This window comes from Gouania willdenowi, chromosome 15 (assembly GCF_900634775.1).
Source record: "Gouania willdenowi chromosome 15, fGouWil2.1, whole genome shotgun sequence".
Classification (NCBI taxonomy): domain Eukaryota; kingdom Metazoa; phylum Chordata; class Actinopteri; order Blenniiformes; family Gobiesocidae; genus Gouania; species Gouania willdenowi.
In genome coordinates, this window is record NC_041058.1 from 14,922,712 (window position 1) to 14,944,559 (window position 21,848).

At 38.5% G+C, this 21,848-nt stretch overlaps 1 protein-coding gene across 1 annotated transcript; it reads left to right on the top strand.

Annotated features, from left to right (window-relative positions):
* Positions 1-4,454: 4,454 nt before the first annotated feature.
* Positions 4,455-16,964, top strand: LOC114476459 (arachidonate 5-lipoxygenase-like). The gene is made up of 14 exons (XM_028467995.1): positions 4,455-4,730; positions 8,929-9,127; positions 9,263-9,344; positions 9,416-9,538; positions 11,088-11,194; positions 11,273-11,445; positions 11,539-11,685; positions 11,778-11,981; positions 13,425-13,511; positions 13,625-13,803; positions 13,956-14,077; positions 14,658-14,758; positions 16,062-16,232; positions 16,350-16,964. Exons 1-14 carry the CDS (start codon positions 4,581-4,583, stop codon positions 16,527-16,529), a joined length of 2,025 nt encoding a protein of 674 aa, XP_028323796.1. The 5' UTR covers positions 4,455-4,580; the 3' UTR covers positions 16,530-16,964.
* The last annotated feature ends 4,884 nt before the right edge of the window (positions 16,965-21,848 follow it).

The following is a 21,848-nucleotide window of genomic DNA, read 5'->3' on the forward strand; positions in this document are numbered from 1 at the left end:
GATTGTGGGCGTCACTACTGTAGCAGTAAGACACGCCCCGCTACTTTCAGTAACCGCCCCCTCCCCATTTGTACTCGCACATAGAGTCAAAAGCCATCACAACTGCTAGCTAACGAGTTAAACATGAGCGAGTCCGACAGTGTGTTCCTCCCGACAGTGTGTTCCTCCCGACAGTGTGTTCCTCCCAACAGTGTGTTCCTCCCAACAGTCACAACCACGGTGGTCACATCTTTGAGCCTTTAGCACAGACAGGAGCCGGTGGAGATGCAGCAGAGGATGTGTGACGTCACGCTTCCAATAAATGGCCCCACCAGCAATATTTTATTGTTGTGGTTAATAAAATAACCCTGTTTTGGGATTTTATTGTGTTGAATTTAATGCCACACCACTTAGATTACATTTATATTTGTACAGGTACTCTTGTGGTCACTGCACCAGTGTCAAAGATTATGTATATTTTAGTACATCTTACTTTTGGAGATAAAACAAGTTAAACTAGTGAAGTGAGAAAAAGCACAAAACTCACTACTACCTTAAATATTCATATTTGAGGTTTATTTAATTTGATGAACAATAAACATACAACATGCATATGTACAACACACAGGGTCTTTCAGATTGGAATGAATGGACAGAATAAAGCAGGCGGCCTATTAATGATGAATAATTGTTTGAGTCAACATTCCATGGAAATGCTGTAAAAGCAGAGAGGTCAAACATCAACTTTTTGCACTGGCTGTATTTTATGTTTCCGTGTTAACCAACGCAATGTCTGTTACAAGCCATTTTTTTTTTTAATGAATGATCTTTACAAAACATCCACCCTTTTATTTTTTATTATCATTATTTGTCTTTTAAAGCCAGAAGCCTTTTTTTTTTGCCAGAATTCTACACGGACACACTTACCGCGGAAATACAAAATAGTGCCGAAAGAATTTGTTTCATAGATTTAGATGGAGAATTAATCTTCCCTGAATCTAATCTCTTCAGCGGAAATTAGTTTCAAGTTTTACATGTAGGTATCTGTGCTCATGTTTATGATAATTGTAAAAACACAGACAAGCTGAGGATCATTTGTATTTACTTCACTAAAAGTGGAACACACTACCTGTCATAAACAGATGTGTGCTCATTTGACTAGGAAATGTGATGCATAAAATATGCCAATTTGCATTATTTTTTTCCATTGTGACTGCATCATCAGTAAATGCAGGTAATTTAGCTTTTCGGATATACGCAGTGCAAGAGTTGCCTCTTATTCAACTTTTCTAAAAGCTGCTTCTGTTGTTTGGAGACATAAAATGTAATTTTGCATGACAGACATTTTTTTATGTGCTCATCTTTGTGCCAGCACACACAAAAAACTGTCGATCTCACCCTCCATTCATCCCGAGGTACTTGAACTCCTACACTGATGATCTCATCCCCAACCTGGAGAAGGCACTCAACCTTTTTCTGGTCAAGCACCATGGACTTAGGTTTGGAAGTGCTGATTCTCATCCCGGCTGCCTCACACTGTGAGAGCTGAATGTCACGGCTTGATGGAGCCAACTGGACCACATCGTCTGCAAAAAGCAGTGATCCAATCATGAGGCTACCAAAACGGACCCCCTTAACGCCCTGGCTGTGCCTAGCAGTTCTCCATACAAGTTATGAATATGAACAGAATTGGGGAGAAAGTGCAGCCCTAGTCCAACCCTCACCAAAAACGAGTGTGACTTACTGCCAGCAATGCAGACCAAGTTCTGGCGCTTGTTGTACAGGGAACAGCCGGCCCGCCATATCAGGGTGTCTCCCACAGGACCTCCCAAGGTAGACTGTTAAATGCCTTCTCCAAGTCAACAAAGCCCAAAAGGACTGGTTGGGCAAACTCCCATGCCCCCTCAAGGACCCTGCATAGAGTACAGAGCTAATCTACAGTTCTACGCCCAGGACAAAAACTACCTGCATGTGGGCTTAGTCTACTAAACTTTGCTTATGACTGTAAAGAGAATAAACCACATTGAAATTATACTACTCTTGTCATCTGTCCTCGGAGCTGTTCAATTAAAAGAAGGTAGAAATTTGGTGCAGTGACTCGGATTGGCTGTCTCCAAGGACAGGAATTAGCTGTGCAGCTGTCGGTTTGGGTATCGTCGCCACAGCAAACACCAGCTACCTTATGGCCACACAGCACCAATCGGCCGTCTTGACAACAGAGGCAAAGTCCACTCGGACTCAATGTCCTCCGCCTCCCCTGAGACATGGTCAAAGCTCTCCCGTAGGTGGAAGTTGAAGCTCCTTCTGATGGGAGACTCTGCCAGACTCTGTCGACACCTTCAAAAGCCAACTTAAGACCTATTTATTTGTTCAAGCTTTTAATTAGCTACTCCTGGGCTGTTATGATTTTATGTTGTCTTGGCCTTTTACACTGTGTACTGTTTTTGCACTTTGTGGCTTTTTGTCTATGAAAGGGGCTATAGAAGTAAATGTGTTGGGGTCTGTCAGGTATGACCGGCATCCTCCCGGGCTTTCGGAGCCAAATCACCACCAGGTGGTGACCGGTTGACATCTCTGCCCCTTAATGTCAGGGCCGTGAAATGTTCAAGATTTATGCTTGAACATGGTGTGCGTTACAAACCAGCTATGACAACCACAAAAGTCCAATAAAAAAGGACCACTCGGGTTCAGATCGCGGGGGCCATTGCGCTCAATCAGGCTCCACCAGGTCTCACTGTTGTTGCCAATATGAGCATTGATATCCTCCAGGAGGATGAGGTAAACCTCAGAAGGAGCACTCTCCAGTACTACCCCTAAAGAGTCCAGGAAGGGTGGATGGGGCAATAAGCTTTGCTACACAGTAGGTATTTTAAAATGTCAGTCTGGCGTTTGCAAAACTGGACACTGAAAAGTAGTGATGCATGTGGATTTTTTGTGTGGACGTCCGAACAGTTTTGATAAAATGAGTTTAAACAATGTTTCCCAACTTAATCTTAAGTGCAGAAATTACACTACTTTCAAGTAAAGTAGAACCCAGTTGCATTTGACACTTTTACTACTACACATTAAACATACTGTATGTCTTTATTTTCTGCCATGTGTATGTTTAATGTAGAATTATTCTGAAGATTATTAAAACATTAATCCTTAACATGTTTGTGAGAAATGACTCCTGCTTTTCCCCTGCCTAATGCCCATTGAGAGCTGGAGATAGGCACCAGCGGACCCCCTGAAAAAAGGGCCAAGCAGGTCAAAAAATGGACAGATGGACTCCTGATTGTCTTTGGGGACATACTGTAACAACAGTAACATGATCATGTCATGTTACTGTGAGGGACCACCATTTACATGCCATTATTAACTTTAAGATGATAACACTAGTAAGTTACATAACCAGGCAGGCCACTACCTTTTTGGCCAAGTTTAGTTTTTTATTCAAATGGTATCACAGTATGCAGTATTTTTTTCTAACACTGTATACTTTTGTCTCGCTATATGAATCACCCTCCGACCAAAAATGTATGTAAAAATGTATGCAAGCAGCTGCATGCTGCAGCTGCACATGAGGTGCAGCTGCATCACTCTTGGAATGTGGACACAACAGACTTTGACTATAGGTATAGTATTACAGTTTCAACAAACTTCAATACTTTAAATGAAAGCAGGGCAGTTAGATCTTTCACTTTGGCGTCATTGTCCCTGAAACCAACCTCATCTAGTGACAGTAAAAACAACTTCTTCTTCTTCTTCTTCTTCTTCTTCTTCAACTGCATCTCTTCACGCAGGGCACTGCACACTTGTAAGTGCTTCCTTACTGAGTTAAGTGATTTCAGGTTCATCTTCACTGACATCTACTGTAGTTCTTCTTCAAATGTATTGGGTTCTGGCCATCTCCAGTGTTAGAAAGCTAATTCCCTGCTGTTGATGTAGGTTGATCATTTTCCTTTTAATGTTTGTTAAAATCTTCCAAGCAAATCCAATGTTTCTGTACGTAGACAGACCCAGATTTATTCTCCTGATGGCTGCAATCCATTAAGCCCTTTGTTCTGGCAGGTTTTGGGTATACGGTGAAACAGTTTTTTTTTTATCCATCTGACAATTTGTGCAGCCAAAAAAATGATACTAACATTTCGCTGACACGAGTAAACAAAACTTGTATTTCTTGGAGAGCACACAGGCAAACAACACTGCCTGGAGCCTTTGCTGTCGAATATGGCGAATAAACAGAGTTGCATAACGTGCCACCTGCACGTCCTTTATACAGGTTCATTCATCATTATATGATAAATTAATGTTGGTCTGTTTTACACAGTAAGAACATATAAAGATGACAACATCCATTCAAAGTAGAAAAAAAGGAAGCTAAACTTCTCTCATGTGGTGTTTAGAGAGCTGTGGTTGATCTCAGCCATGCACCTCCCACCTGTGTGATCACATCGACTTTTCTGTCTTCATGTAAGTGATGCAGAGAAAGGGAGGAGTGCACATCAGAGAACTCAGTCAAGGAACTGTCTTTGAGCATTTTTTTCCTGGTTTGATCTCTTTGGGCTGCATTCTACCTCCCCAGAGGAGTTTTGGAGCTGTTTCAAGCTGTGATCAATATGAATTCTTACACAGTGACTGTTGCCACAGGACATCAGTGGTTCGCAGGGACGGATGACTACATCTACATCACGCTGGTGGGCACAGAGCAATGCAGCGACAAAACACTGCTGGACAAGCCTCTTTACGACGACTTTGAGAGAGGGGCGGTGAGTGACTCTCTCTGCAGAGTTTAATTTAGTTCATTAGTTTATTAATTTGTGAACAATACCTTTTTAGAATAGCAGCTTTAGCCTTTACGGCTAATTTCCAGCTGTGATCCCCGTCCTGTTGTGAATCGGCAACCTAAAGTGCATAGTTAAAAAATGTAAATACAATAATTTACAATACATTTGTGAGGCATACAGACATATAATATGTTGCACACAATTGGAACAAGCACAGTTTGAACAAAGATATCAAAACAGTGCATGTAATAAAGACAGCACAGAGGAGACATGAGAACAATTCGAGGCCACATTTAATGTACAGGTACATACAAGACATAACATGGAGGCAGGCAGCAGAGATGGTGTCCCGTCGAACATACATATCACATCTGACAAGATTAATGTGTGCAGTTATAGGTGTCAGAAAACACGTTTTAAGGTGTGTTGTATCTTTGATAGCGGTGGGCAGTCAATACCAGTTTTGTATTGCTCGAACAGAAAATGATAGTTGACTGAATGTGCTTTTCCTAAATGGAATGAAAAGGTCACCTCGTGTGGTGCTTCTAGTGGACTGACTGCTGATGTTACGTTGAGTTATATATGAGTTCAAAGGAGGAGGAGCGGTATTATGCAGAATTTTCAAAACCAGTCAGATGTTTTTGTGTTTGATTACATTTTCCAAGCTCAGCATTTTAAAGCTATTTATTATAATACAATGATGTGAACTGTTGGGCTTCTGGTCCATCACTTTGAGGGTTTTCTTGTAAAGTGTTGCAAATAGTTTTGATGACGAGCTGTTAATTTATCCCCAGGTTGTCATACAGTTGACATGATCATGGCAAGTTCTTATGTTTTAAACAGCCATTTAATAACATCTAGGGATGTAACGATTCACTCAACTCCCGATACGATTAAATTCACGATACTGGGTTCACGATATGATTCTCTCACGATTTATTTTACAAAAGGGAAAAATGATGACTGAAAAATATTCCTTTTATGTTTTGGGGGGAAAAAAACTATACCGTTTTCCTTTTATTTTTCATTGTCAAAAGAATCCCTTGATAAACTATTCAAAACAATGCAATTTAACTAAATAAATCTTGAATGAAATAAATAAAGGAATAATACAAATGAAGAAGAAGCCTATTAATTTAAATTCTGGTTCTATAGTAAACAATGCAAAACTGCATAATAGTGTTTTTTTAAAAGTGCAACTGAAAATTTATTTTGTGCCTTAACAATTGGACTTGAAAAAAAAAACAGTCATTGCACTAGCTACGCTAGTAGACAGAGCTAATAGAAAAACGTGACTTTTACAGATATTCACATAATATTACAGATATTTTTTGGTGCTAAAGGGGTAAGGAATCATTTATGAACATGTTTAAAAGTAGAAGGTGGCCAGAAAGAAAGTATTAACAGATTGCACCCACCGCCAACACTTCTGGATAGCGCCCTCTGCTGGTTAAAAAAGTACCGCGATTCAATTTTCACAGTATCGATGTGAATCGTGATACCTATGAATTGATTTTTAACTGCCTTACGATTAATCGTTACATCCCTAATAACATCTCTTAACATGTCAAATTCCATGCTGTCAGAACTCATTGGCCGCATCAACTCCAAGGGAATAAAGCTGAAGTCTTCCTAAATGACAACGTTAAATGTTGTTTTATCAGCTTCTTTCAGACCCTTCAGGTAGGCTCTCCATCACCTTGTACTGCTCTGGAGTGCCACAATTACTTATTACCCCCAGCAACGCAATAAAGCAGAAAAAAGTTCTCCCCTTGTGTCTCTCCATATCTTTAACCTAAAAAATGAATTATGTCTACATGAATTAGCTGAATTATTACTTGTTTATTTATTGAACATCTATCTGAATTATTAATGTGTAATTATTAAATGTATTTATTATATTTTAACTGAATATGAAGGCAAGGCAAGGCAAGGCAAATTTATTTATATAGCGCATTTCATACTCAAGGCAACTCAATGTGCTTTACATGATAAAACATTCAATTGTTTAAAATCATCAGTAAAATCAATAAGAACATTTAAAATCATCAGTAAAATCAATTAAAATCATCAGTAAAATCATCATTACATCAACAACATGACAAAAAATCTCTCTCTCAATCATACGCAGTAGAGAAAAAAAGTGCCTTTAACTTTGATTTAAAAATGTTCACATTGGATGCTGACTTCAGCTCCGCTGGCAGTTTGTTCCACTTCTTTGCAGCATAACAACTAAAAGCAGCATCACCATGTTTACTGTGAACTCTGGGCTCCACTATCTGATCTGTGTCCATAGATCTGAGAGACCTGCTGGGTTCATACCTGACTAACATGTCACTGATGTATTCTGGACCAAACCCATTCACAGATTTATACACCAGCAGCAGAACTTTAAAGTCTATTCTGAGGCTGACTGGGAGCCAGTGTAAAGACTTTAAAACTGGAGTAATGTGCTCTGACCTCTTTGTTCTGGTTAAGACCCGAGCTGCAGCGTTCTGAACCAGCTGTAGCTGTTTGATGCTCTTTTGGGGGATTCCTGTCAGAAGACCATTACAATAGTCCAGTCTGCTGGAGATAAAAGCATGGACCAGTTTTTCCTGATCTTTCTGAGCCATTAAACCTTTCACTCTGGAGATGTTCTTTAGGTGGTAGAAGGCTGTTTTTGTGATAGATTTGATCTGACTGCTGAATGTAAGATCTGAGTCAATCAGAACACCAAGGTTTTTGACTTGGTCTTTAGCTTTTAAAGATCGAGACTCAAGATAATTGCTGACAGCAGTCCTCTTTTCCTTGTTACCAAAGACAATCACCTCCATCTTGTCATGGTTTAGTTGAAGGAAGTTTTCACTCATCCAGCAGTTTATTTTTTCTAAACAGTCACACAACACCTCAATGGGACCATGGTCATCTGGGTTCAGTGATAGATATAGTTGCGTGTCATCTGCATAGCTCTGATAATCAATCTTACAGTTCTGTAAAATTTGTCCTAAAGGAAGCATGTAAAGGTTAAACAGAAGGGGTCCAAGAACAGATCCCTGAGGAACCCCACAGGACACAATTGAAACAATGAAAACAATTAATTGCATTTTATGAGAGAATCTCTGATGGCAGCTACACTTTTTTTCTCCAATTTAGTAAAAATGCTGAGAAAAAGGCCATACAATAGAACCCATGTTCATGCTCAATTTGCAACATTAAAAGATGACAGCTTGATACTGGTAACGGTACAGATTGTCATCGAAGTAGGGATTAGAGGTGGTTAAGTTCAATCCTGGCCTGAGGGGAAACTAACATACTGTAATTGATGATTCCAGGTGGGGCGGGCTCTATAAACATCAGGATAGAATTTACTGGCATTTTTGTGTGGATGTACAAGGTGGAAAATCAGTGCCAAAAATTGTGACATTATTTCTTTGTTGTAGACACATCTTTTTTTAACCTGCAGGATATATTTGTGTATTTGAAGAATTGTTTCTTTGTATGTGTAAAAGATGCTGTGTTTGTTTCTGAACTGAAGCATAATATATTTGATAGGTATGTTTTCTATTTGTGAAACAAAATGCAGTTGTTTTTGAATTATGTATTTGGTATTTACAAACCACATTGAGTTTTGTTGTTGTATGAATCGTAGGGTGTGAGTAAAACATGTTGGGTGTGAAGTGCATTAAATTTAACATTTGATATTAAAGGTTTATACACTTTTTGAATAAAATGCATATGAGTGACAAGAATTTGGGAGTGTTATGATAATGTTGGAACAACATTATCTTCAGACTTTATGTCTACAAATTCCATCTTTGTTCAGTAAATCTTAAGGCTCTGGATATGTGAAGTTTACACTAAAATGATGTGTAGCGCTCCTAGGAGAAGACTATGTTTATTCTGCTTCTCAATGTGTGTTTGCATCGATCGGGCCGCAGCTCTCAGCAGGTCTCATTTTTTGTTACTTGTTTAGGACATTGATTGCATTAATAAACTGCCTATTATTTACAAATCACTTGTCCCGAAGACTTTTTCTACACCATATTTTTGTCATTATCATCCACACCACAAGATGCAACATGTGCTTGTGAGGTTTGTTTAGGAGCATGTATTTCTAATAAGAACATGTTCTTTAAAAAAAAAAAAAATCACAATAAATAACCATCACGCAGTTTTCATAGTTCTTACTTCATTTCAGGTGGACTCCTATGAGGTGAAAGTGGGGCAAGACCTGGGTCAGCTTGTGTTGGTAAAGATTGAGAAGCAGAAATACTGGATGCAAGATAGCTGGTACTGCCGGTACGTCACAGTCAAAACACCATCCGGAGAGCACGTGGAGTTCCCCTGTTACCGCTGGCTGGTGGATGATAAGAATGTGGTGCTGCGGGATGGAAAAGGTTCTACTCGTCTCATTTGTCTACACAAAGAAAAGCCGTACTGTAGTGTCTACTTTGTTCTGTTTACTCTGTTTTACACACAGACTAATGCTCCAAGTACTCTCCATTTCTCCCTTTAACCTTTGTCTCCTGCAGCACGTCTGCCCCAGGATGATGAGAACATTCTAGTCAAGCAGCAGAGACAGAAAGAGCTGGAGATAAGGAGGATGACTTACAGGCAAGACTTTAACACAAACAATCAGTGATAGAAGTAGAGATGCTAACTGATGATTCTGCTGATGTCTGTAGGTGGAAGGAGTGGCAGCCAGGCTTTCCAATGAGCATCGACGCTAACAGACACAAAGACCTTCCCCGGGACATACAGTTTGATAGTGAAAAGGAAGTGAACTTCGTACTGAATTACACCAAGGCGTATGTTTGCTTTGTTATTTATATTATTAAGGAAAGCAATTATTCATCAGTTTGCTACCCCCTCCCCTGTTTCTAAAGGATAGCTTGTTATCTGGCTTTGTCTAGAACTGCAAAGCTTATGCAACCCTGGTCTTAACCCTCCGATTATCCTCAAATATTGACCCCAAGGGTAAACACATCAATCTGACCCCAGGGATATTTGCTTCCAGAAAATGATTTTCAGAAAATTGTTGACCAAGTTTTGTGTCAGGTACTTTGTTAATTTGCTGAATACATAAATAACTGCTTGATAATGAAACATTGACCTGTTCTCTAGCGCCACCATCAGGCCAAACTTTTAAATTAGAATTAATTTATCTCGAATATATTTCTTCTAAATCTTACTGACAATATTAATGAACCCTATTGGTTGTGGTGATGATATGACTTTTTCTGCAGCGCTACCATCAGGTCAAACTTTCAGTTTTGGAGTTAGTGTAATAATTCATCGAAATCTTTTCTACTTTAAATATTAGTTCTACTTTGGCAGATGTAAGTAGTATGTCACACATACACACACATCCATGCCCATGGTGTGGGAAAGTTCTAATGAGAATATTGTCCTCCCCACCACCACCCACATCATGTATCAACTCAGTAGTACCAACACTGCACCTGGTGGTGTGGGTATGTAAGGTCACCCATGGGTGGGTCACACAGACAAGTTTTACACAGCTAAAACAGCTTGGGGTTAAACTGACCACAGGGGAAAACCAATGCGTGCTGTATGCGTTCAACACGCTGAATAAAATAGCATCATGATAATTTCATGCTTAATCAAATGTACCCATCACATTAGGAAATGTCATGAAATATTCTGCAAAAAACCCAAAAATAAATAAAGTCTAATATTATTTTTTGAATGATAAACATTTAAATGGGGTCAAATTGACCCCAAGGATAATAGGAGGGTTAAACATTAGCAAAATGATGTTTGCATATATTAAGGGGACAGGAACCTAGAGGTGTCACTGTTTTTGTATCACCAGGGAAACATAACAGATACAAGTCCTTCAGTTTGCATTGAGACGATAAGAATGCTGATTTGAAATGCAAATGTTTGTGCTGCACTTTGAAACAGTTAAATGTAACTTAGCATGTTGCTATTTCAAAGAAGGATGAAGTGCTGCGTTCTGTGTTGAATAAAACATTCAATGATTTGCATTTTGGCAAAGATGATGATCTTTTAAAATATTGGGTAACACTTTAAGTTTTATACATAAAGGCCGACATTACGCTGTTATTATTATGATATGAAACCTGTCATTAGCATGAGTAAGTTGTCATGAAGGCTGTCCGTTACCCTAACCCTACCCTTCCCTAACCCCATAGATCCCACCACCTAACCCAAAAATGCCAAGATAGCTCCAAAAAGGCGTCATAATTTAGCGAATGACACTTAATGACAGCCTTCATGACACCTTATTCATGCTAATGACAGATAAGGCCAGCCTTATGTATAAAACTTCAAGTAAAATGTTACCAAATAATGTCTTTATTTTGTTTGCAGAATAGAAAACCTGTGTGTAAACAAGTTCATGAACATGTTCCAGTCCTCCTGGAATGACTTAGCTGATTTTGAGTCTATCTTCCTCAGAATCAAAAATACAAACATTGGTCAGCTTCACAATCTTTTAATATTTCTGTTTAAATTCAGTGCATTTATTTAAATGATACGTTATCGATGTCATTCAGAGTATGTGATGCAACACTGGAAAGAAGACTCCATGTTTGGGTACCAGTTTTTGAATGGCTGCAATCCTGTTCTGATCGAGAAGTGCTTTAAACTTCCTGACAAACTTCCTGTTACACATGAGATGGTTTCCTCGAGCCTTGACAGGAATTTGACATTGGAGCAGGAGTTAGAGGTAGACTTTGTCATGTTGTTTCTGTTCATTTATTGTTATGGCTTCACTTTGACAAGGATCAACATTAAAACGTGTTTATTCTTCTGGTTCCAGGCTGGTAACATCTTCATATGTGATTATGAATTGTTAGAAGGCGTCAGTGCAAACTGCACAGACCTCTGTACACAGCAGTATCTCGCTGCTCCCATCTGTCTGCTGTACAAAAACACTCAGAACAAGATTGTGCCCATCGCCATACAGGTGAAGTGTTGTTATACTGTATAAAAGGAGTTTCAGGGATTTTTTCAGACCATGCGAAAACATTGTTTTTGCTTCTTTTATTTATTTTATAGCTCAGCCAGACTCCTGGTAAAGACGCTCCCATCTTTCTGCCCTCTGATGCTCACTATGACTGGCTGCTGGCAAAGATCTGGGTGCGTTCATCTGATTTTCAAATCCACCAGACTGTCACACACCTGCTAAGGACGCATTTGATTTCTGAGATGTTTGCCATCGCCATGTTCAGGCAACTTCCTGCTGTTCATCCTGTCTTTAAGGTACAATTCAACATTACATTACATTATTACCCTTTTTTGTTTACAAACTGTGACATAGCGATTACTCAAGGAAGAGTTCCACTTATGTTACTCTAACTGGTTTTATGAGGTTATATAGGCTGCTAAAGGTAGTTTCTTCATGTGTGGATTTGTAGTAAAATGGCTGATAGTGAAATCCAAATTTTTAAAGTCCTTTTTTTGTTTACTGGTTAGTGCAAATTCAAAATCCTTTGATGTTCCTGGTCTTCTTAGCAATAACATTACAACATCCAAGGAACTGGATGACATCTAACTAAGCACTAAAACTACAGATTAAAATGCTATCTCTGCATAGACTCTCTATGGGAACAGAGATACAAAAGTAATCATGACGTGGTATGTGAACGCATGGTATGTGAATGCTGATTGGCTGAAATCTACAAAATGGCGATGCTCACATAAAAGGGAACATTATGTGTTTGAAGGCTAAAAGTTGATATAGATCAATATTTATTAAATGGGGGTATGCAATGGCACTACAGGGGGTACTTGAGAGAGAAAATTTGGAAATTTAACAAATGAAAGCAGGAAAAATATGTTGTTTATTAATGTTTACTTTTTAGTTAGAAATGATCATCATAATTTTGATGATGTAACTGATCTTTTGATTAGAACGTGAACTAAAAATAGGCAGGAGATGACCAAAATCAATAAAAACTACAGAAACAAATCTATTTAAGAGGAACTAAATACTGTTTCATTCCACTTATTTAGAATGGGATTATTTAACATGTGTGTTATCACCAAATTTATTCTATTATTATGCTCTATAGTTGTTTTTTCGTAGTATTCTGAGCAAAATGTTGTCTAACAAAGGGGGTACTTGGGCCAAAAAAGTTTGAGAATCACTGATGTAGATCACTGAAAAAATACATCTGATACAAAATATCAACAAAGTTCAGCTTTAGACCCATCGTCTTAAGTGCATTCATGTGATGAGTTGCATATTGCTTCAAGAGGCAGCAAAAGTAATATTGATGCTATAAAACGCACTGTAAAACTATTTATTTAATCGAAGAGAAAAAGGCCATTGCAGAGACAGTAAATGTAAAGGTTGTTTTTAGAGATATTAACCACACACACTGACCAAATATAACAGCTGATCAGCTAACTTAACATGTAGCTAACAACCTACAAGGAGTGAGGCAACATAAATGGTGTCACTAATGTTGTTGAAGTGAAGAGTTGTGGTATTGTCAGTGGGGCCCTGTGACCACTTTGAGTCCCCATTTAATCCTAACTTCCTACCTAATCTGGGTAATGACAACGATGGCCATGTCTGACTATTGTTGTAATTATATATAAAAAAAGTTGAATTAAATAAAATTCATTCATTTCTTACGGAGTGCCACATTTTTCTCCCCAATTAAAAATTGTATCAATGATTGTTCCTCCAATTCCCAGCTACTCCTCCCACATGTTCGTTTCACCATCGCCATCAACACCAAAGCTAGAGAGGAACTCATCTGTGAGGGTGGAATCTTTGATAAGGTGAGATCACATCCATCCAAACAGAAAACTTTGCCCAGGAAAAAGAAAACTAAAGAAAGCTTGTGCAACATGCATTTAATTTTATCAAAAGTTTTCATCTTTTCTTCATCCAGGCCAATGGAACAGGTGGGGGAGGTCATGTGCAGCTGGTTCAGAAAGCCATGAAGACTCTGACCTTCAGGTCGTTGTGCTTCCCTGACATGATCAGGATGCGATGCATGGACAACAATGAAGAAATGCCCAAATACTTCTACAGGGATGATGGATACAGGGTGTGGGAGGCCACCAAAAGGTGTGGACCAAGTTATTTGGTACTTTAACAAACATGTAAATCTGTCTGAGAGAGATTTGAAAGCATGTTCTCCTTTATGTTTGCAAGAATATTTAAAGTCATAGGATTTCTTCATTTTCCCCTCCATTGTTCTTCTGTTTTCTTTCTGGCAGCTTCGTGTCTGATGTGATGTGTATATACTACAGCAATGATGAGAGGGTGCAGGGAGATGGAGAGATTCAGGCTTTTGTCAAGGATGTGCGCAACTTTGGTATGCAGGACTCTGATCATTGCGGTAGGTGCACAAAACAGATCTTTTGGAAATTCCTTATGTTGATGGCTCTACCTGAACTAGTAGCTTGGTTTTTTTCTTCCTAACTGAAGTGAAACACAAAAAATAGCTACTTTTAGTTTAATTTAGATTAGAAGATGAAAAAAAAGCATTAATTTAATTTAGCTCAAGAACAAACTACCCAACAGTTTCAGAAAACCACGTCATGAATCCAATTAAATTTGGTGTTGTGCTTCAGTGTTTGGTGCATTGTGGTTAGATAGTACAGCCTGGAAGGCAAACAAGACTGATAGTGTCTCAATTTGAGCGTCTCTGTTGTAATTTCACCTCCATCAACTTCCTTTGTTTCATCATTTCATCGCCTCACCGCAAACATACACAAAAAGGCTTCTAATCTTTCACAATCTTTCATAGTCCTGCTTATAAGTTAAAAAATACATTGTATTTCAGTTAATATAATAATGTAACTTAATCATTATTGGAAACTAAATGTGAAAAAAACTAAAGTAAAAAAGATGAAGACTGTGGAGGGTACTATTAGAATAAAAATAAATAAACAAACACTGGTCTCTTCTTTTTCAAGGATTTCCTAAGTGTCTGAACTCTCGTGAGGAGCTGATCGAGTACCTGACTGTCATCGTGTTCACAGCTTCAGCACAACACGCAGCCGTCAACTTTGGACAGGTAAGAAAAGGGTGATCTTAGTAGAAATCTTGTCAAAAAAAAAGGTTTTTAGGCCTGGCATAGAGGGAGACAGGCAACTTGAGGTTTGATCACACAATATTTGTTACAAAAATCTAAATGATAGATGCAAAGACCAATAATGCACCATAATGTAATGATCGTTTCACGGCATCTAAAAACTATCTAAAAATAAGTAGTACTTAAAACCAAACACTTTGTTTACTTTTGTGCAGGATTGGCGTCAATTACATTTTTAATTACAACTAGTGCAGTGCCCGTAGGAAGAAAAAGTATTGCTATAGAAAAGTGGGAGGTGTTGCTTTTTCATGGATGGCCAAATGAGGTTCTGTTTTTTTCTTTACTTTGTCTGCACATGCTGTCTAAGGTCAACACTACAAGAAGGCAATCTTTTAAAGACAGCAATGCATGTTTTGTTATTGCAATTAAATAAATTCATTTATTTTATTGCATAATTGTGACCAGCCCTCCCTACGGAAGGGTAAGACACTTTATTATAGGGAGGATATAAAAAGAGAGATCAGTGTTACACCTAGGCACCTAGGTGGGGGGAAGGGAACAGGGGTCAGGGTAGGACATGGAAAGAGTGGGGAAGAGTTAACTTATAGTGAGAGTGAGATGTGATGTTATAGTTGTGTATATTGTGCTTATTGTGTTGTGTAATCCGTTCAGCCAGTCTGGTGGCAAGTGTGGAGCTTAAGTATAATGGTGGTGGCCGTGAACAGAGGGAAGGAGTGAGTGATAATACCTAAAACAGGTGTTTGGGATCAACATGTCTAAAGTTAAGCCCAATACGAGTTTATCCCACAGCCCAAGACATGCCAGTGCATCCATGACCATTGTGTGTGCAAGAACTGCTTCTGCAAATCCAAGTGCCGCACCGGGCCCAAGATGCAGCACGGTCAGCAGAAAGAGTGGGGGCCAAGGAGCCCCAGGCCACCCTTCCACTACTGAGCAGCCCCCCAGACACCCCTGAGATCCCAAGCCGAGAGGCAGCCACCGCCCACCACATTCAAACCCGAGAAAGCCCCAAGGAGCTGAGGACCTAGATGTCATCCCTATGTTCCAATGTTATTCAATCACTGGAGAGCCCACCCCCATGCCCTCTCAGCTCTGTCCGAATTACTCCAAAATAACGGTTGCACACACTTGAGGTATGCACAAGCCGTTGACAAAGTATCAGGTCGAGCAGATACTGCGTCGGGGAGATATTAGCTCTACATACACACACACAGACGTTAAATTTACTACTTGCACAAATTAAATCTTTCTGTATTCGATGCAGTATGACTGGTGCTCCTGGATCCCGAATGCTCCAGCCACCATGAGAAAGCCCCCACCCAACCAGAAGGGCTTAGCAACGCTGAGTTTGATCATGGAGAGTCTCCCAGATCGAGGACGTTCTAGCTGGCATCTGGGAGCTGTGTGGGCACTGAGCCAGTACCAGGAGAATGAAGTGAGCACAGGGCAGCATCTCTGCTTTTCACCCACCACGGTTCAAAAAAAAAAAACTGAATATTTCAGAAAAATCTTGAGGGTTGAAAGTTCTGTTCCATCCCCTTTTTCTCTGCAGCTGTTCCTGGGCATGTATCCTGATGAGCACTTCACAGAGGGACGAGTGAAAGCAGCCATGGAGAAGTTCAGGAAGGAGCTGGCAGGAATATCTGAAAGCATCAAGATAAGAGACGAGAAAAAGAGGATGCCATACTGCTACCTGCGTCCAGACAAAATCCCCAACAGTGTCACTGTTTGAGTAGCAAAAATCTGCATTTGGTGCTTTTCCATTTCACACAAAAAACAAATCAAATGCTTTAAAGGTCCAGTATTATATTTTTCCACCCATCTCCATTTATTCTAAGAACCCCAACAACATATGTATTTGAGGCTTATTTTCTTAAACTTGCCTCAAGTTTGAATCCTCTGAAAAATCACTTTAAGACCACTCCTCAAAACAGGCTGTTTTTTGGGCCTTCATCCATATGCCTGACTGGGTGTAAACAACAATGCTGGTTTATCACAGCAACAGCAGCAGTAAATCATTAACAGTCTTTCTTCTCCTCCTCACATCTACTGACCATATAAATAAACCACAATAGTGATATACTCTGTTTTTTCTGTCTCTTTTACATATTTTCATGGACCGTTTTTTTTGTGTCTGCAATAAAGATTGATTGATTGATTAAAGGTTGATTGATAGTCCATTATTTTGTCTGACCTCTGCACCGCATTGGTTCACAAACACGTCAGCCATTGTAATTTTGATCAACCTCAAATGTTTTTTGGACATTTACATAATTAAAGACAAAAAAAATATGTTAAAATCAACTTATTTTATATTTGGCTCTTTTTTCAAACATTTTTTTTTCAAACATTGGAAAATAATAGAAAACACATCAATTTTACTTTTTAATTATTCAGGACTGGGGCTGATGGAGTGGCTGGATCTCAGTTATTGTCCTTCAAAAGTATGACGAGAAGAAAAAAAAAAAAAAAATTCACTTCAGAAAGACAGACGCTGAAAAAAATGGCTGAGTTCAATGAAGACGTGTCCTTAAATGGCCTCAGTCTCATTCACAACATTTAAACATCCATCAGGCTTAATGACAGGAGCCAGCTCCTATGAGCAGATAATAAAAACAAAAAGGAAAATACCCCAACAGAGCCCTTCCTTCTCCATCTCAATGGATTCAAATCTGACAATGAGGTTGAATTAGGACTCTGGATTTTTCTTTTAAATGTATAAAGTTGCAACCAGCGATTTGAAAGTGGGAAGGTTAGAAAGAAAGTGCAAAATAAAGAGAGGAAGTGCTTTGACTCATTAGTGCCTGGGGGTACAACGGCGTGTAAGCTGCAAAAAAATAATAATTATATTCTGTAATCTTCTATAATGTTACATATAGGGATGTAACGATTAATCGTAAGGCAGTTAAAAATCGATTCATAGGTATCACGGTTGATATCGATTTTCTGAAAATTGAATCGCAGTACTTTTTTTACCACAAGTGTAGGCGGCGGGCGGAGTCTGCTAATACTTTCTTTCTGGCCGCCTTCTACTCTTAAATATGTTAATAAATGATTCATTACCCGCTTAGCACCGAAAGAATATCTGTAATATTACTTGAATATCTGTAAAAGTCACGTTTTTCTATTAGCTCTGTCTGCTAGCATAGCTTCTCTTCCTCACTGCAAGATATCTGCATGCCAACCGACCACTGTGTTACCAGCGCCCTCTGCTGGTCCAAACAAATATGACGTAATTTTTTTTTTTTTTAAAAGTCCAATTGTTAAGGCACAAAATACATTTTCAGTTGCACTTTTAAAAAGAAAAAGAACTATTATGCAGTTTTGCATTGTTTATTATAGAACCAGAATTTAAATTAATAGGCTTCATTTTCATTTGTATTATTCCTTTATTTATTTTATATGTGTTACTGTGCCTACATGCCTTACATAAGCCTGGCATTGCAAACTAACATACAAACAGGCTGCTTCAGGAAACCCACAGTTGTTCATCTCAGGATGCACATTCAGCTCCACGCCAGCAGGTGGCAACCTTGAATCACCTGAATAACTCAGATTTAACCATGGGAGAGACTGATTTTTTGTATTTAATATAAACGGTGACAAAAATCAGTAAACACATGACTTAAATGTGAGCCTAAATGTGAAGAATTTAAAAAAAAATGTCTAAAACAGCACAAATTTGACTTTTCAAACTAAAATGTAACCATTAGCAACAATGTTAAAATACATTTACATCTGAGACATTTATGCATCTGCTTAATGAAGAGATTCAGAATTTAATACCAAATCCAAAAGATCTGACCTGCAGAGTAAATAATAATAGGCTGATTTATGTGTGTTGGGATCAAACGAACCACTGTGAGATTTACTAAGGCAGATCTCATGACTAAGCAAACATATCAACATAAAGCCTGCACATAACACATCACAAATGTCATTCAAATTGGCAGAAAACAACAGCACAACACTGGTTTTGCTCCAAGAACTGCATGGAAATTATCTATTACTTTTCTGTGTGCAATTTAAAAAAAAAAAGAAAAAAAAAATTCTTTTTTTTAATTTCTTTTTTTAAATTCAGGTTTTAAAAGTGTATTATTATTATTATTATTATTATTATTATTAATAATAATAATAATAATAATAATAATAACAATAATACATCAATTTTAGATAGCGCTTTTTTGGACACTCAAAGCCACTTTACAGAATTAAGAGATTATTCTTACACTCCACACTTAGTGGTGGTAAACAACTATTAAAGAAACAAGGCTGCCATAGTGCGCCATCGGCTCCTCCGACTACCACCAGCACTCACTCACACACTACATTCATACGAGACAATGTGGGTGAAGTGTCTTGTCCAAGGACACAATGACAGATACCACTGGGGTTACTGCCACCCCACGTATACATTCTCAAAGCTTCCAGAAAGTTATTATTGGGTAAAAGTCAAGTGGCTGAATTTCCCATGAGCTGCTTCAGAGCCACGAGAGACCGTTTCTGAAACGCCCCCCCCCCCCCCGAAATGTGAAATTGTATGTATACAAAAAATAAATACATCTCTCTGGTCATCCGCTTCGCTGCTTTTGGCACAAGCAGAGGCCAGAGCGCACACAAGCGTTCTGTTATGTCACCTGTCCGACTTGGGCTTTGTGATAAACACAGCAAACAGCAAATTGTTTTCCTGGGGGCTGCCCCTGCACTCCATGCCTTTCATGGCACTGGTGTGATGTGACATTATGATTACCATGTAACAACATGTAACCATTAGTTAGTAAAGATGTGACCCATTCTTTACTGTAAACTGATCATAAAACTTGTGGCTGCTGCCCAAAAAATAAACAAAAAAAACTTGCAAACTAATAACCAAAGACTTATTCCTGCAATTGAAAGCAATTGCTATTGGTTCCTGCATCTTTTGGAAAAGTGTCAATACCTTAAAGTTTGTCAAATATTATTTTGTAATTTTTAAGTACTTTTATTATTCTTTCTTTTGGGGATCAAACAAGACGAACTCGTGAGGTGGAATTTTAGCTAACACAAATGTTTTTTTCATTTATTACCTTAATAATTCACAATAGAAAAAGCCCAAAACACACTTCCACTACCTTAAATATTCATATTTGAGGTTTATACAGACCACATGCATATGTACAACACACAGGACCTTTCAGATTCGACTGAATGAACAGAATAAAGCAGGCGGCCTATTAATGATGAATAATTGTTTGAGTCAACATTCCATGGAAATGCTGTAAAAGCAGAGAGGTTAAACATTAACTTACTGTTTGCACTGGGTGCATTTTATGTTTCCATGTTAACCAACGCAATGTCTGTTACAAGCCAATTCTTGTGATGACTGATCTTTAAAAAAATATCCATTCTTTTTTTTTTTTAAATTGTTATTATTTTTGTCTTAAAGCCAGAAGCATTTTTTTTGCTAGACTTCTACACTGACACATTTACCTCAGAAAGACAAAATAGTGCCGAAAGAATCTGTTTCATACATTTAGATGGACAATAAACGTTCCCTGAATTTAATCTCTTCAACAGAAATTAGTTTCAAGTTTTACACATAGGCATCTGTGCTAATGTTTATGATACTGTACTTGTAAAAATACAGACAAGCTGAGGATCATTTGTCTTTACTTCACTAAAAGTGGAACACACTACCTGTCATTATAAATAGACTAGTACAGTGCCCGTCAAAAGTATGTATTCATGTGGGAGCTTAAGTAGAGTTGTCAATTATGGCCAAATGAGTATGTGTTTGAAGGTTAGATGTACAAAGAGGTGTACATATGCTGTAGTGTTATAAAGAGGTATATTTGCGGGTGCAAAGTAAAATAGCGTGTTTTTTACTAATTTTTATATATTTTTTGGTGGATTTTTCTGTAATGTATGTTTTTGGAATCATGTGTATTTTTATATCTTTTTTAGTGTAGTTTTGTGCATTTCTGTTGTCATTTTGTGTATTTTTTGTATAAATATCTAGTCTTGTGTATTTTGAGTCATTTTCATATTTTTACTATCGTTTGGTGTGTTTTCCTGTAATGTATTTTTTTTTAGTCATTTTGTGTACCTTTTGTATAAATAGTTTAGTTTTTTGTATAAATATTGTTTCATTTTTTGTTTCATTTTACTCATTTAGTATATTTTTATTATAAATACTTTATGTGTGGTGAGGGTGTGTTTTGAGATGTGTGTGTGTGCCTGCGTGTGTGTGTGTGCGCGTGTCTGTATGTGTGACTCGCTACCTGTCCTCCTGGTTGCCGTGTGGGACTCTCTCCATCTCCTCCGTGGGTTCTCTCACACACACCCGCACGCATCAGCTGCGCACATCAACCACGCGCATGCACATACTCCGTCACAGGTTGTTGAAACTTGAGAGAAAAAGCTTCCATGCACGACACCACAGGCAATCCGCAGTTTTCCAGATGAAACTTGTCGGCAAAAGACTCACCAGTGGCTTCAAATGATCTGTTCAGAGAGCTCTAGTGAAATGTTTGACACGCTGATGACCAAACTCCACAGCCATTGTAGCGCCAATCAGAAAAGTAACAAAACTGCTAAAATCAAAAAGTAAAGCTCCATACTACATGAGTGAGTCATTTAATCATTTTAAATAACCATGGAATATTAACTTAAATAACTTTTAGCAGTACAAAAACATTTTTAATATTTGTTTTTAATATTGACTTTCTTTTTTAATCATAAACAAACTGCGACACAGTGACGTCACGAACCGATGAACCACAACTGGAATTACCGCGCTCAATACCGCACACTCAATACCGAGAGGGAGGGTGTGTGGAAGCCGTTGACAAAGTTTCAGGTCAAACAGACACTGCGTCGGGGAGATATTCGCTCCACAAACACACACACCCACAGGACCTCTCAAGGTAAATGGTTGAATGCCTTCTCCAAGTCCACAAAGCCCAAATGGACTGATTGGGAAAACTCCCATGCCCCCTCAAGGACCATACATAGGATGCAGAGCTGGTCTACAGTCTTATGCCCAGGACGAAAACCACCTGAGCGTGGGCTT

Coding starts and splice junctions, on each gene's coding strand:
- LOC114476459 (XM_028467995.1), top strand. CDS start 4,581: ATGAATTCTTACACAGTGACTGTTGCCACAGGACATCAGTGGTTCGCA. Junction 11,195..11,272: donor AATCAAAAATACAAACATTG/GTCAGCTTCACA, acceptor GATGTCATTCAG/AGTATGTGATGCAACACTGG. Junction 16,233..16,349: donor GCCAGTACCAGGAGAATGAA/GTGAGCACAGGG, acceptor TTTTCTCTGCAG/CTGTTCCTGGGCATGTATCC.